General features: G+C 46.4%; 1 protein-coding gene across 5 annotated transcripts in view; it reads right to left on the reverse strand.

Annotated features, from left to right (window-relative positions):
- Positions 1–17,544, reverse strand: part of LOC142379606 (glutamate receptor ionotropic, kainate 2) — a 422,159-nt gene that overhangs the window by 220,223 nt on the left and 184,392 nt on the right. For all 5 annotated transcript variants that reach the window (XM_075464651.1, XM_075464654.1, XM_075464652.1 and 2 more), the window contains one exon: positions 17,034–17,207. In XM_075464651.1, the coding sequence (XP_075320766.1) occupies positions 17,034–17,207 (174 nt within the window). The remainder of the gene's footprint in view (positions 1–17,033; positions 17,208–17,544) is intronic.

Consider the following 17,544-nt stretch of genomic DNA (forward strand, 5'->3'; position numbering starts at 1 on the left):
CTTACAACACATTATCAACAATCATGCTTACATAAATAATAATAAGGAAAATTATAATAATCACTAAATAAAAAAATCTAACATATGGGGTTCAATGCCTATAAGTCTACTAAGTTATAAAAATGTTCTTAATCACATTCAAGAAAGGCAGCAACTCTTTAGCTGTGGGTAGCATCTCCTTCCCCAAATAACCAGAAACAGCAGCATTAAGCTGAAAGCCAGCCTCACTTTTTTGAGGGAGCCCTACCGGTGGCATCACCACTGTTGTGGAGCTGTGCTTAGCCTGCACATGCTTTTTTAGATTTCAAGTACAGCTCTTCTTTGCAGCTAACAGAAGGCATTTATGTGATGACTTTTGTGATTTTACTATGGGAGAAGTGAGCTGCACATGCTCATGAATGTGTGCAGGACTGGCTGCCTACTGAGGAGCAAAAGAGCATTGTCTGTCTTGGCTTTTCTCTTTCTGTTAAGCGCACAGGCAGAGTAACAGATTGCTTTTTGGAAAAATGAAGTGGTAATTTGGATATTTGGATTCCATCTTATCTTAGAAATCCTTTATTTGATGTTGGTAGGCGATAATTAAATTCAAGCATATATATATATATATATTAATATATATATATAGAGAGAGAGAGAGAGAGAGAGAGAGAGAGAGAGAGAGAGAGAGAGAGATAGATATATATGGTGGTATAAGCCAACTTTAAAAATCCACTCGTCTTTCTGTCACTACCTCACTTTTACTGAATCAGCGCTCAGTTTGTCATGGCCACCACAGTAATGGCTGTGTTGGCAGAGATTTCCTCACATAAATCAGGTGCATTAGCAATCAACAGGCAATGAAGAAATAAACATGGCCGGATAATAATTGACAATTAAAAGTGCTGATGACAGATCGTAATGACTGCTTCATTCTCTGCTGAAACTTCACTGACCTTATCTATGATGTGCATCCTGCAGATAGATGGTACCCAGGGTCCAGCTCCAGTCCCTACACCACAGTACACTGTTTAATGCATCTGCTTAAACAGCTTTGGTAAAGGTAAGATTGGGTCCTTTGAAAGGATTGTCTCACAGTGAGGAGATGCATAGCATCACATGGAAATATGTCAGCAGAAAGCCTTGTTAGCACCACATCTTTTTTACTCCCAGGAAGGAAAGCAGCAGCCCCAAGACCCTGATTTTGAGAATCGTTAGTGTCATATGCCTGCACATTTTCGGGCCTGATGAGTAGGACTCATCGCACTATTTGATAGTGTACTGTCCCCTGACAACAACTTAGGTAATAATAAGCAAGACTTTTTTTGTTAAATGGGGTTTAAACTGAGGCCTAGTTTTTGCTTCTCTTATAAAATCAAAGACCACTTCACCAACAAAACTTCTCCTTTATTTTATGTCCTCAGTCAGGATACACATCCAGAATACTGTGGCCATTTTACTTAGGCCACAGATATCAATTCACCACTTTTATGCCAATCTGAGGGAAACTTGTATTTGTAATTTGTAATTGGATTAGGCTCAGAAAACAGAAAATACACCATACCAGCGGGAAGGAGAAGTCCTCTGTCCCACCACCATGTGGGACAAAATGGTACATGAAGACACAACAAAGACGACTTCCAACTGCCAGTGTGGTTTGTTTTGAGAGAAGCGAATCAATTCTGTGCGATGTAAAATGTTTGCTGTATGTTCAGTGAGTCATTTCCTTTCTATCCGTACTGCTGCCTCCCTTGTCACACACTCATTTGCTACACTGAACAGCCAATCAGAGGGAGCCCTCTTACTGACAGACCTGGTCATTCCACATGTGGAATTTACTGAAAAAAATTTAGTCAATTTCAATGGAGTCTTATAACAGCGACGGAGCATAAGAAATCTGAGACAGACCTTCACCAACACTCCACACATGCCCAATGGCTGAGCAGGTACGGGCACTTAGGGGGGCTTTAGAAGAGGCTTCATACCAGCAGCCTTTCCAGAGAAGCCTTACCTGTACAGCCTTTGTCTACCTGCACTCTTAAATGGAACATTCAGCATGCTAACAGCCTGCAGTGTCAGAGAGCTGCTGCTGTTGTTACTCTGAGCTTTGCACACTGACACCTTTGGAGAACTGGAATGACTGTTCCCGTCTCAAACATTTTCCACTCGTGCATAATCATTCTCACTGTACAATTAGAGACTCCAAATAATCCTGGAGACCTGTACAGGCAAATGAAAAAAGTTCAATACATGAAGTAAGATTTGTATGTTTGGATAAAATGCAATCCATGAGAGGTTCCACTGTGGCCTCTGCATGCTCAGGACGGGGAGTGGATCCAAGAGTACTTTCAATGCAATCTGTTGGTTTGCTTCACTTAAAAAAAAGATTTTGTATGAATTGGACTAATTTGGAATTAAATCAATTTTATTTGATTAGATTCTGATTGTATTACGATGAATTGGATTGTAATTGGCTTGAATTGGACTGTATCTTTGAAGCGCCTTGAAATGACAGTTGTTGGGATTTGGCGCAAAGAAAACTAACTGAAACATGATTTTACATCTATTAAATCCAATGTCCAAAGCATACATAGGCAACAATTGGGAGGAAAAAGTCATTTTTAACAGGAAGATACCCCTGAATTAGAGAGGGAATGAAGTGAATAAAACTTTAAGAAGCATTGGAAAAGCAGCATTTAGCTGTTATGCTGCAAACAAGTGGAACAAACTGCCAGTGGAGATTAAACTTTCACCAAATGGAGACATTTTTAAATCCAGGTTAAAAACATTTCTGTTCTCATGTGTCTATGCATGAAATCTGCACGATATCTTTGAACTTATCTAAACTGTTGCTTGTTTTTAAATTCATTAAAATTATTTTATTTGTTTCTCTTTATTTTCTTTTATGTATTTTAATGCTTCTTCCACTCCCTGCTGCAATGCTTTTATTTTATGTAAAGCACTTTGAATTGTTTGTACATGAAATGTGCTATATAAATAAATTTGATTTGATTTGATTAAAACCAGATTATCAAAACCACTTGGCTTTAATATGATTGATCCGTTAGTTTATTGTATCTCAGTGTCATATGAATGTAAAATTTACAAAAACATTTCAATCTGCTGCTATTGAGATCCATTTCCAGTGGCCTCCCTCCTGCTACAGGTTTATGTGTGTAAAACCTGATAAGGATGATATTATGTTTTCTGTTAGGAATGAAAGAGTTTGCTTTATGTTTCACATGAATGTACTCCCCCGCAGTGTTCTAATCATAGAGCATGTTGATAATCCAGAATCTAATAATCCATACCATTTCCATCTGAAGTACTCCAGTAACCGTGAGTATGTGTCGCATCCGATTTGATTAGAGTTTGTGATATAGTCTGCCCGCCTGTCTGCCTGTCTGCCTGTCTGTCTGTCTGTCTGTCTGCCTGCCTGCCTGCCTGCCTGCCTGTCTGCCTGCCTGCCTGCCTGTCTGCCTGTCTGTCTGTCTGCCTGCCTGTCTGTCTGTCTGTCTGTCTGCCTGCCTGCCTGTCTGCCTGCCTGCCTGCCTGTCTGCCTGTCTGCCTGTCTGTCTGTCTGTCTGTCTGCCTGCCTGCCTGCCTGCCTGTCTGCCTGCCTGCCTGCCTGCCTGTCTGTCTGCCTGCCTGTCTGTCTGCCTGCCTGCCTGTCTGCCTGCCTGCCTGCCTGTCTGTCTGCCTGCCTGCCTGTCTGCCTGCCTGCCTGTCTGCCTGCCTGCCTGTCTGCCTGCCTGTCTGCCTGTCTGCCTGCCTGCCTGTCTGCCTGTGTTATGAGGGTATACTTCTAAAAGGAATTGAGAAACCAAATAAAACAGCCATTGTTGCGTTTGATCTTGCTCAAAGCAACACAAATGTGTTTTAAGTCTTTAAGTAGTGCTTTGCTAATTAAAAAGCCTGCTTTCTATCAGGCTTCCTAATGCCTGGGCTTGGAATGGACTGTAGACACGGCTATAAGCAGAGCTCTGCCATATTGCTTTAGCAGCAGAATCCACTGTGCCGTGACTAAGATACACTGTCAAGAGGACTAATAGTCTTAACACTCAAGTGAATCTGATGAGTTTTTCCCAGCAAGCAGATAATGAGCAGAGAACGAAATCTGCTGGAAGGACCCTCAGAGCACCACTTTGTACTTGTGAAAACTTTCTTTGCTGGGGTGGCATCACAACATGGACTGTGTGAGCACTGTACAGTCAGACGGGTTTAGGGTGAGCTTTAGGCCTGAACGTGACCAGCATGCTGAGGTTTGAAGCAGGGACGCAGAATGCATTGTTGTCTACAACAATAATCTCAAGGTTCAGCAGAGGACCATCCATCAGTTTCCCAAGCTGATGAGATGCTGTCGTTCTGGTTGGCATGGAAACACTTTGTCAGCGGGCAACCTTCAGCACTCCTCCACCCTCTCAGCCACTCAGATCCTCTGATCTGGTGCTGTTTGTTTGGACTGCTGCTGCACACTGTCAGGACCACTGTCAGGACCACTGTCAGAACCACTGTCAGGACCACTGTCAGAACCACTGTCAGAACCACTGTCAGGGCCACTGTCAGGGCCACTGTCAGAACCACTGTCAGGGCCACTGTCAGGACCACTGTCAGAACCACTGTCAGAATCACTGTCAGGGCCACTGTCAGGGCCACTGTCAGGACCACTGTCAGAATCACTGTCAGGGCCACTGTCAGGACCACTGTCAGGACCACTGTCAGGACCACTGTCAGTGCCACTATCAGTGCCACTATCAGTACCACTGTCAGAACCACTGTCAGAACCCCTATCAGGACCACTGTCAGGACCACTGTCAGAATCACTGTCAGGGCCACTGTCAGGGCCACTGTCAGGGCCACTGTCAGGACCACTGTCAGAACCACTGTCAGAACCACTGTCAGAATCACTGTCAGGGCCACTGTCAGGACCACTGTCAGAACCACTGTCAGAATCACTGTCAGGGCCACTGTCAGGGCCACTGTCAGGACCACTGTCAGGATCACTATCAGGACCACTGTCAGAACCACTGTCAGAACCACTGTCAGAACCACTGTCAGAATCACTGTCAGGGCCACTGTCAGGGCCACTGTCAGAATCACTATCAGAACCACTGTCAGAACCACTATCAGGACCACTGTCAGTACCACTGTCAGGGCCACTGTCAGGACCACTGTCAGGACGACCGTCAGTACCACTGTCAGAACCACTGTCAGAATCACTGTCAGGACCACTGTCAGGACCACTGTCAGAATCACTATCAGGACCACTGTCAGGACCACTGTCAGGGCCACTGTCAGGACCACTGTCAGGGCCACTGTCAGGGCCACTGTCAGAATCACTATCAGAACCACTGTCAGAACCACTATCAGGACCACTGTCAGGACCACTGTCAGGGCCACTGTCAGGACCACTGTCAGGGCCACTGTCAGGGCCACTGTCAGAATCACTATCAGAACCACTGTCAGAACCACTATCAGGACCACTGTCAGGGCCACTGTCAGGACCACTGTCAGGACCACTGTCAGGGCCACTGTCAGTACCACTGTCAGAACCACTGTCAGAACCACTGTCAGAATCACTATCAGGACCACTGTCAGAACCACTGTCAGGACCACTGTCAGAACCACTGTCAGAATCACTGTCAGGACCACTGTCAGAACCACTGTCAGGACCACTGTCAGGACCACTGTCAGGGCCACTGTCAGTACCACTGTCAGAACCACTGTCAGAACCACTGTCAGGACCACTGTCAGAATCACTGTCAGAATCACTGTCAGGACCACTGTCAGAACCACTGTCAGAATCACTATCAGGACCACTGTCAGGGCCACTGTCAGAATCACTATCAGAACCACTGTCAGAACCACTATCAGGACCACTGTCAGGGCCACTGTCAGGACCACTGTCAGGACCACTGTCAGGGCCACTGTCAGTACCACTGTCAGAACCACTGTCAGAACCACTGTCAGAATCACTATCAGGACCACTGTCAGAACCACTGTCAGGACCACTGTCAGAACCACTGTCAGAATCACTGTCAGGACCACTGTCAGAACCACTGTCAGGACCACTGTCAGGACCACTGTCAGGACCACTGTCAGGGCCACTGTCAGAACCACTGTCAGGACCACTGTCAGAATCACTGTCAGGACCACTGTCAGAACCACTGTCAGAATCACTATCAGGACCACTGTCAGAACCACTGTCAGGACCACTGTCAGGACCACTGTCAGGACCACTGTCAGGACCACTATCAGGGCCACTGTCAGGACCACTGTCAGGGCCACTGTCAGGAACATTGTCAGAATCACTGTCAGAATCACTGTCAGAATCACTGTCAGGACCACTGTCAGAACCACTGTCAGGACCACTGTCAGGACCACTGTCAGGACCACTGTCAGAATCACTGTCAGAATCACTGTCAGGGCCACTGTCAGGACCACTGTCAGGGCCACTGTCAGGACCACGGTCAGAACCACTGTCAGGGCCACTGTCAGGACCACTGTCAGAACCACTGTCAGAACCACTGTCAGGACCACTGTCAGTGCCACTATCAGTGCCACTATCAGTACCACTGTCAGAACCACTGTCAGAACCCCTATCAGGACCACTGTCAGGACCACTGTCAGGACCACTGTCAGAACCACTGTCAGAATCACTGTCAGGGCCACTGTCAGGGCCACTGTCAGGACCACTGTCAGGACCACTGTCAGGACCACTATCAGGACCACTGTCAGGACCACTGTCAGGACCACTGTCAGGACCACTGTCAGAATCACTGTCAGGACCACTGTCAGGGCCACTGTCAGGACCACTGTCAGAACCACTGTCAGAACCACTGTCAGAATCACTGTCAGGACCACTGTCAGGACCACTGTCAGGACCACTGTCAGGGCCACTGTCAGGACCACTGTCAGAACCACTGTCAGAACCACTGTCAGAATCACTGTCAGGGCCACTGTCAGGGCCACTGTCAGGGCCACTGTCAGAACCACTGTCAGAACCACTGTCAGAATCACTGTCAGGGCCACTGTCAGGGCCACTGTCAGGACCACTGTCAGGATCACTATCAGGACCACTGTCAGAACCACTGTCAGAATCACTGTCAGGGCCACTGTCAGGGCCACTGTCAGAATCACTATCAGAACCACTGTCAGAACCACTATCAGGACCACTGTCAGAATCACTATCAGAACCACTGTCAGAACCACTATCAGGACCACTGTCAGTACCACTGTCAGGGCCACTGTCAGGACCACTGTCAGGACGACTGTCAGTACCACTGTCAGAACCACTGTCAGAATCACTGTCAGGACCACTGTCAGAACCACTGTCAGAATCACTATCAGGACCACTGTCAGAACCACTGTCAGAATCACTGTCAGGGCCACTGTCAGGACCACTGTCAGGGCCACTGTCAGGGCCACTGTCAGAATCACTATCAGAACCACTGTCAGGACCACTGTCAGGACCACTGTCAGGACCACTGTCAGGGCCACTGTCAGGACCACTGTCAGGGCCACTGTCAGGGCCACTGTCAGAATCACTGTCAGGGCCACTGTCAGGGCCACTGTCAGGACCACTGTCAGGACCACTGTCAGAACCACTGTCAGAATCACTGTCAGGACCACTGTCAGGGCCACTGTCAGGACCACTGTCAGGACCACTGTCAGAACCACTGTCAGGACCACTGTCAGAACCACTGTCAGGACCACTGTCAGAATCAGTCAGGGCCACTGTCAGAACCACTGTCAGAACCACTGTCAGAATCACTGTCAGGGCCACTGTCAGGGCCACTGTCAGGACCACTGTCAGGATCACTATCAGGACCACTGTCAGAACCACTGTCAGAACCACTGTCAGAATCACTGTCAGGGCCACTGTCAGGACCACTGTCAGGGCCACTGTCAGGGCCACTGTCAGAATCACTATCAGAACCACTGTCAGAACCACTGTCAGGACCACTGTCAGGACCACTGTCAGGACCACTGTCAGGGCCACTGTCAGGACCACTGTCAGGGCCACTGTCAGGGCCACTGTCAGAATCACTGTCAGGGCCACTGTCAGGGCCACTGTCAGGACCACTGTCAGGACCACTGTCAGAACCACTGTCAGAATCACTGTCAGGACCACTGTCAGGGCCACTGTCAGGACCACTGTCAGGACCACTGTCAGGACCACTGTCAGAACCACTGTCAGGACCACTGTCAGAACCACTGTCAGGACCACTGTCAGAATCAGTCAGGGCCACTGTCAGGACCACTGTCAGGACCACTGTCAGGGCCACTGTCAGGACCACTATCAGGACCACTGTCAGGACCACTGTCAGAATCACTGTCAGGGCCACTGTCAGGGCCACTGTCAGGACCACTGTCAGAATCACTGTCAGGGCCACTGTCAGGACCACTGTCAGAACCACTGTCAGGACCACTGTCAGGGCCACTGTCAGAACCACTGTCAGGGCCACTGTCAGGGCCACTGTCAGGACCACTGTCAGAACCACTGTCAGAACCACTATCAGGACCACTATCAGGACCACTATCAGGACCACTGTCAGGACCACTGTCAGAATCACTGTCAGGGCCACTGTCAGGGCCACTGTCAGGACCACTGTCAGAATCACTGTCAGGGCCACTGTCAGGACCACTGTCAGAACCACTGTCAGGACCACTGTCAGGGCCACTGTCAGGACCACTGTCAGAACCACTGTCAGAACCACTATCAGGACCACTATCAGGACCACTGTCAGGACCACTGTCAGAACCACTGTCAGGACCACTGTCAGGGCCACTGTCAGGACCACTGTCAGAACCACTGTCAGAACCACTATCAGGACCACTATCAGGACCACTATCAGGACCACTGTCAGGACCACTGAAAAACAGGTGAGAGTTCTGATGACCGCACTGAACAAGCTGCATTAGTCCATTACAGCATCATGGTGCACCACTTCTGTTACTTCCATGGCATGAAAAAAAGAAAACACTACCAGCACTGATAATCCATGGAAATGATTTACCTTTTTGGGGCTAACTTAATTAGTTTGACCAGTTAGTAATATAAACTCAAGTGGAATATCAGGACTCCTCCTGAAGGGATTATAGTGATGAGTCACAACATCCCTGACATTTAACAAAAGAATTTTAACAAAAGAAAAATCAAATTTTCTTTCACTGTTTAATCTTGTAGCACCCAAGCATATGACTAATCATTGAAAAAAATCATTTTGGCTCTTCTTGCATCTTTTTGGGTGGGAATAAACCAATATTTTTGGAATTTTTGGAATTGGGCTATTTTTGATCATTTTAGGCAATGTTGCATATTTGCAACTGTGGGCTTTCCTGATTCATTTAGTTCACAAAACCAAGTCATTCTCTGCAGATCGTTTGGCAAAAAAGGTATAGTGAAAGTTCACCAGTAACTGATGCTACCACAATAAAATGTATATAATAATCCTTTATTGAACATTTTTAATACAAAGTGCGGAACACAACCATCATAAACTTTCCATTCAACAACAAATCAAACAGATTTCACAGATCTTTGTTGTGAAAAAGTGAAGCACATATAAAATGCAAAAAATGTAATGTAAATAAAAATGTAATGTAAATAAAAAATGTGCACATGAAGCTAATAAAAAAATGCAAAAAAATAATCATAATAGTACAATTTGGAGAGCTGAGCTCCCATTAGCGCTGTGAAAGGTGGACAAAGCAGAGCACACCAAACGAGACCAGAACCAACTAGAACAGACCACCGCAAAGCAGAGTGTAATTCACTGAGCCAAGAAAATGATGCTGTGACAACTGTCGGCACATAAAATGTAATGTAAAAAAATATTACACATGAATGTAAATAATGAATGTAAATTTAAAAGATCAAAATATTTAATGTAAATAAAAATATAAATAAAAATATAATGTAAATAAATAAAAAGCTTGTTGCATATCTGCAACTGTGGGTGCTACAAGGTTAACAAGCTTTTTTCTCAGGCTGCTGTCGTCTTTAAATCCATCCATCCATCCATTGTTGACCATGGAGGGTGCTTTAGTCTATCCCAGCTGTCATAAGGCAAGTCCTCACAGATGCCATCCAGAGGCAAACAAGTAAAACACAATGCACACTTTGGAGTCATAAGTTAACCTGACAGGTATGTTTCCCAGAGGAAAGCAGAGCCCACGCAGGCACAGAGAGGGCTAAACAAAACTACCACAGCCGGGCCAGGTCCCTCCTATGAGCCTAATGTCCCAAATAATCTCGGTATATCTGTATATTATTCAGCTTTTGTGCTAGTGTATACATACGTGTGTACATCGTATACAGTCTAAAGTATGCCTGGTATACAGCCACCATCCGTCCCCACTGGGAGGCCAGAGGTGTAGATGTGTCATGAGCAGCTGATGGAGAAGGGAAGCCATTATATTAGCACTTTTAGGGGGGTGTGTTGTATGGGGTTATGAGTTAGTGTTGTCAGAGGAATTTTGTGTGTGCTTTTGCAGTAAGCGATCTCAGGGGACGGCTGTGTAAGCAGGAGCCCGACGGTGGCACCGGAGGGCTGGAAGCCATTAATCCAGCTGTGGGTGCTGCAGCTTCAGTCTGCAGGCAGCTCCAACACAGCTTCCCCTGACAGCAGCAACACGTTTATTCACATTGGACTGAGACAAATGCAGATCACACACTCAGACTGCGTCAGAATATTCAAAGAAACAAAGGAACACAATTCTACTCAGTCCACAGAGCTACAGATGTATTCATGTTTGGCTATTTCAATCTCATGTTTCCTCTTGAAATAATCTTCCTTAAACAGTGCAGTTAATCAGCAGAGGGCTTATCCAGCTGCTATTCTTACTTTTACTCATTGTTCTTGTGCTGACATTCACACGCTGTTTACTCCGGGTGTCTGTGCACATTAGAACATTAGAACCTGTATCACTGCAGTAGAAGTCAGTCTGTTGCATGTGTATGACAGGACCTGAAAATGAGTGCACTGCCCTGTTAACTTTTGTAAGTCTTGAGACTACTTGGGCTCTATTTACCGAAGCCAGAAATTTAATCTATATTGTTTTTTCCATTGATCATTTGTTTAGTCAGCAGGCATAGATGTCACTAACTTAAACTGATCTATCAATGCCACAGAATACCACAGAATAACTATGTCCTTTTAAACTTCAAATTCTGCATGTTCAGCCTGCTGAGGCATCACAAGCACAATGGTTTTAGTCTCTATGGAGAATTACATCTGATTGTTGTCAGCTCCAGACTAAGTGATTATCAGTGCTTGTGTTTGACCAATCAGCAGGGTGCAGGACTGCAACTGGAAGGTTTGTTAGTGAGTGTTTGGGAGGGAAAACCGTCTCCACACACTCATTTTATCATCTGACAAGTGAAGAACAGCTTGTGAGTCGGCCCAGCTTGTGACTCGGCCCAGCTTGTGACTCGGCCCAGCTTGTGACTCGGCCCGGCCCAGCTTGTGACTCGGCCCAGCTTGTGAGTCGGCCCAGCTTGTGAGTCGGCCCAGCTTGTGACTCGGCCCAGCTTGTGACTCGGCCCAGCTTGTGAGTCGGCCCAGCTTGTGAGTCGGCCCAGCTTGTGACTCGGCCCAGCTTGTGAGTCGGCCCAGCTTGTGACTCGGCCCAGCTTGTGACTCGGCCCAGCTTGTGACTCGGCCCAGCTTGTGACTCGGCCCAGCTTGTGGCTCGGCCCAGCTTGTGAGTCGGCCCAGCTTGTGAGTCGGCCCAGCTTGTGACTCGGCCCAGCTTGTGACTCGGCCCAGCTTGTGGCTCGGCCCAGCTTGTGACTCGGCCCAGCTTGTGACTCGGCCCGGCCCAGCTTGTGACTCGGCCCAGCTTGTGAGTCGGCCCAGCTTGTGAGTCGGCCCAGCTTGTGAGTCGGCCCAGCTTGTGACTCGGCCCAGCTTGTGACTCGGCCCAGCTTGTGAGTCGGCCCAGCTTGTGAGTCGGCCCAGCTTGTGACTCGGCCCAGCTTGTGACTCGGCCCGGCCCAGCTTGTGACTCGGCCCAGCTTGTGACTCGGCCCGGCCCAGCTTGTGACTCGGCCCAGCTTGTGAGTCGGCCCAGCTTGTGAGTCGGCCCAGCTTGTGAGTCGGCCCAGCTTGTGAGTCGGCCCAGCTTGTGACTCGGCCCAGCTTGTGAGTCGGCCCAGCTTGTGACTCGGCCCAGCTTGTGGCTCGGCCCAGCTTGTGACTCGGCCCAGCTTGTGAGTCGGCCCAGCTTGTGACTCGGCCCAGCTTGTGACTCGGCCCAGCTTGTGACTCGGCCCAGCTTGTGAGTCGGCCCAGCTTGTGACTCGGCCCAGCTTGTGACTCGGCCCAGCTTGTGGCTCGGCCCAGCTTGTGACTCGGCCCAGCTTGTGACTCGGCCCAGCTTGTGACTCGGCCCAGCTTGTGAGTCGGCCCAGCTTGTGACTCGGCCCAGCTTGTGACTCGGCCCAGCTTGTGACTCGGCCCAGCTTGTGACTCGGCCCAGCTTGTGACTCGGCCCAGCTTGTGACTCGGCCCAGCTTGTGAGATTTTATCCAGATTGCTTTGTTCATTTTGAACAGATTAACTTCAAAGATCTTCCGAACAAGGATCCATAGAATATTCTTCCACCAGACATTCCCCTTCATATGATGCGTATGATTCGATGTGTTCTTCACCAAAGACACAGTCACTGTGTTCTCAGTGACTGAAACAATGGACTCAGATTAAAGTCAAACAGGAGGAACAATCATATGATCCTCTTTAACCCCTTACTGCCCAAATTATTTACAATTATGTAAAAAAAATAAAAAGTGTTTCCATTCAAGTAGATGCTAAATTAAGTTCAAATTGTAAATTTGGCACAATTGTTATATGTAATAATTTAATAGTAATTAAGCGCATGTTTCAGTTTGAAGTGTGTAGATTATTTTATTGATGCTGAAATAGGTTTTTCAAATTGAATAACAACATTCGTTACTATACAATCATTGCTGTTGCATCCACAATATTTCAAATACAGCTTAATACTGTAAAAATGGGCTTTGAGGAGAAAGAGAGGGCAAAAGGCAAACTTCAGCCCACTTAAAGAAGTGATGAGCAGAGATGCATGTCTCCTGTGGGCTCACAGACACCTCAGGCACTCTGGTACCAGCGTCATTAATCCCTGTCCTCATCAGTCCGGCCAAGCATTCACAGCCTCTGCACAAGTAACCCCAGCTGTTGTAGTAATGCCCCACAAACATGTCACAGCCAAATACCTCCCCTGACAGTCTGCGGAGCAGAGGGGAAGATGGAGAGATGGACTGAGAACTAAGCTGGGAGAAGCCTGATCTAACAGAGAATAGTACAGTCCATAATCTCAGAGCCACATCAACAGCAATAACAGGGAACAACCAAATACACCCCCCCCCCCAATCATTGGGTCGTAATGAGTAGCCCTTCAAACAGCTCAAACTCCAGACAAAGACTGGAAGGATCCATCAGGGCTTACAGCTCAATAACATGAGCTGCACTGTGCATGTTGGAGACAGTGGAGCCAGAGAGTGGAGCATGATCTGAGTACCAAAGAGTGGAGAGAGAAGGGTTGCTCTCTGTATTCAGCTGTGCGCCCCGACAGGTCCACAAGGCCCCGCTGTTCCATACCTGAACTCTGCCCAGGGTCAGCGTCTCAAGGCCTCCCGACTCCCCTGCTTCTGAAATCAGTCCAGCCCATGTTTCCCAGAAGGTTCTGCCACGCAGGGGGGTCTTCATCAAGAAAAACCCATTTCACAATGCCCCCACCAGTCCAACCCCCCCTTCCTCTCTGTGTTTCTGCCCGAGGCGAGTGATATAGAAATACAACCCTCACACAGCTGGCCAAAGAGGAGCAGAGACCACCGCTTCTGTGAGCACCCCAAAGACTTTTCAGCCATTTATTCAAATGTGACTCATTCTATTGCTAGCTGTTGGAGCAATGCTTAGATAACATGACTCCTGGAACATGTCTGATGACATGTGACATGGTGATTTTTTTTATTTACTTGAAATGATATCTGTCACAAAGAAAAGAAAAGAAACAGCTTCCCATTACTGTGCATTTAGACGTAGCCACAGGTGTGGAATATCTATGCTAATGTGGCAGCAGCGAGGCGGCTCTGAACACCAACCGGGCTCTCCGGCTGTGACAGACAGGCAGACGACCTTGATGACTAAAGGGTCAGCCTGTTTGCTCAGATGGGGATAAAAGTTCCCACATATGACAAAGACATGGATGCATGAATTACTTTCATGGCCAGATCTTTATTTGAACCTGTTTCAATTTTGCAGGGCATACGATCAATTAGACAACAGCAAAGGCAATTAACAGGGAGAGACATTATGGTAATGAGAGGAAGAGCTTGTAAGGTCACTCTGCTTGTGCATGTTAAGCCACAACTCAGAGCAGGGATTCTCCGTCACCCCGTTAATTGAAGGCAGCACAAAGGAATGAGGTGCAGAATTAGTAGACCTGATTTGCCACACAGAGACATATGCTCCTAAAACAACTTGACGGGTTTATCTCATGCTTTTCCTGATCGGATACAGCAGTTGGAGGAGCTCGGGGCTCAGTGTGAACAGAGAAAACTGTCCAGGAAGGTTAACAAGAAGTCATTTGAATATGATGATGGAATATTCTTTATTTCAAAAGACTTTGCTATATTTCCCACAAGTTGAAACCAGTACATTTTTACAGACCACTATTTCAAAATCCATCCATTTGTCCGTTTGCCATACCTCCTTAAACCAATTTAGGGTCACATGGGGGAATGGAGCCAATCCCAGCTGCCACCAGTCCATTACAGGGCTAACAGAGGCAAACAAGATGAACAATATGCACACTCACACTCTCTGCTACCGCCAGTGTGGAATCACCAAGCAACCTAAGCGGATGTATGGTGAGCACCCAGGGAGAAGCCATTCATACACGGGAACAACATGCAAACGTCTTTCTCCTGCCTGTGAGCCAACAGTGCCAACCATAATACCACCGAGCAGACCCCAACACGTTTAACATGTTTAACATGTTTACCGACTTTTTATTTCAGCCACTCAGACGCTGGCTGGTTTCCACCTGCATGTTAACACCACTGTCAGAGAACGCAAAGCCACGGACATTCCTAACAGCAGAACAGTTCATCCACATCTTCATTTATACTGCGAATCTTAAAACAGTCAATATCAGTCCTATTTTATCTAGGACTCTACAAATGAATAGTTTGGTAGTGTGACCAATGAAGGGTTTAGAGTGTAGATATTAGACTACTTTCAAACAGTTTACAAATTTAGATAATTCAATGGTCTTAGCTTTGATTGTCAGTAGGAAGATGCGTAGATGCAGGCCTGGATGGCAGAAACTCAGACCTAACTTCATGGTGTTTCTTGCAATTCACAACACCTGGTTGGTAAAGGCCTGTAGTTGTGTGGTGCTTATTCCATAAGCTGGTGTCATGAATTTAAATTATTCACATCTACAGACACAAAGGTGGTCTAAAAGTTCTCAGGAATGGCTAGCTAAGTGCTATTTTCTTGCATTTATTTACCAATTCTCTGTTAAAACAGAAGCGAGGAAGGTTGTCCTTTAAAAACTGCCGACTGAATGAAGAGATTTTAAGTCTATAAGACAGAATACATCCATATTTCACAGCTTAATCACACAAAATCGTTAATATAGCTCACAAATCAAGTCGCTAATCAAACATTTACAAAACCTTTCATCATTAGTTTATGACTGGTTGCCATTTGCTTAATTAATCAATCCTCACCTCCAGACTCACATGCCATCAATTGAGCGATGAACAGGGTCACAGCACACTCCTCACACATATAAATCTTCACTTGTCACTGATTCACATATAACCATCCAGCTCCGCTCAGCACATGACTCACAAGCAAACTATATAATGAAAGAGAACAATATAAGGGCAGACATAGGAGAATAATCTCGTATTTTTCCTTTTTTCCTGGTTCTTTGTGTGGAATAAAGTCATCATATTGACTCTAAGATCCTACGCAGCAGCTCATAGCTGGTAGTGAAAAAGGTGCCATGTGGTTTCTGTGCTTTCAAAATGTCCATTTATTACACCCACAGTCCATTTCAGGTCTCAAGTGGGAAACTATTGATTGAGTCACAAATATCACAAAAGGAACTTAAACTGAGTAACACCCACTCTCCAATTTTAGTCTGGAAACATGACTCAGCATGATATTGCTCTTTTGGAAAGAGAAAAAAGCAAAAAAGAACCTGCTTCTCCCCAGAGGCCAGCCACTGGTTTTAATCAGCGGCCAACATGTTGCTGCTGCTGCCGCCAGTGCTTCCTAACTGGAATCAAACCAAACAGCCTAACATTTAACATCTCAACTGGCGTGGTGGGAATAAAACATGAGGACTCTGATTTCACCACCTCCTCGCCTTCACCTTCTTCCTTTCTTTTTCATCCTCCCTCTAGTCATTTCTCTTCCGCCCTTCATTACTCCTTTTTCTCACTCCAATTCCTTGTCTCTGGTGGGTTGACATTTTTGGCAGAGTTCCCAGATAAGAGAGTGGTATGAAAGCAGTCAGGAGAAATAGTTATTACAAGCAGTGTGCTCTGATTGGAGAGCTTTCAGATCACAGTGACAGACTCTTGTATTCAGGACTCATTTGGAAGTCAGGACATAAAGGTTTTGCATTTGACTTCCCCAGGACATCTGAGTGCGATTCTCAAGGAAAAGCCCCTGCCTAACCATCCAAACAGGTCTATCATGTCCAGAACAAGGTTTTATATTGTCACCTCACAGCTTTAAAAAACAGCCTCTTTGCAGAGAAAAGTGAAAGCTCAGGGAAATTCACAATGCCTATTCTAAAGTGTGAGGCTGCCCATCCATGGAACATGTGCGCCCCATCTCAAAAACAGTGTTGCTGAGGATGCTCCTGGTTCTCTGCCCCATGGATGGAAAATGTTCTGGATAAGTATGAAACTTCTACTGTCAGGTTTTTTTTCACCCAAAAGTCCCAGACAAAAGCTTAAATTAGCCTAGGCAAGCCATTCACAACAGTCATGTGTCTAATATACTCACAGTCATGAAGCCGTCCAGTAGACCAGAGTCAGGTTTTGGTGGAGCCTGGAGTCTCTCCATGGACCACTTCTCAATGATTGAGGCCACTTGGCTGTTCTCTGTGTTGAGGATCCTGAAGCCTGTCATGTTCACACCACTGTATCGGTAAGGCTCCACGTCCAGTGCAAACAGATCCTCGGAAGAAAAAAAATATTTACCAGTATGGTGACCAATCCTTGCACAAATCCCTTTCATTTTAAGCATTGACTGGAATCTGAAACAAGACACACAATGACAGTTTTTTTCTAAGCTTTGGGGACATTTAATAGCTCTTGGCTTTTGGCCTGGATTAAAGTCAACTAAAAATCATCCTTCATCCATCCAGCAACTTTATTTAAAAAAGTTATTTACTTCATTTGTCAAGTTGAATTGAATTGATTTATTTTTGCTTACATGGGCATGAAACTTAAATCAGAAAGATACATCTGTGTGAAAGACTGTTTACAAAATAAATATTATTTATTTATTTGAT

The sequence above is a fragment of the Odontesthes bonariensis genome, chromosome 5, assembly GCF_027942865.1.
Source record: "Odontesthes bonariensis isolate fOdoBon6 chromosome 5, fOdoBon6.hap1, whole genome shotgun sequence".
Taxonomy (NCBI): domain Eukaryota; kingdom Metazoa; phylum Chordata; class Actinopteri; order Atheriniformes; family Atherinopsidae; genus Odontesthes; species Odontesthes bonariensis.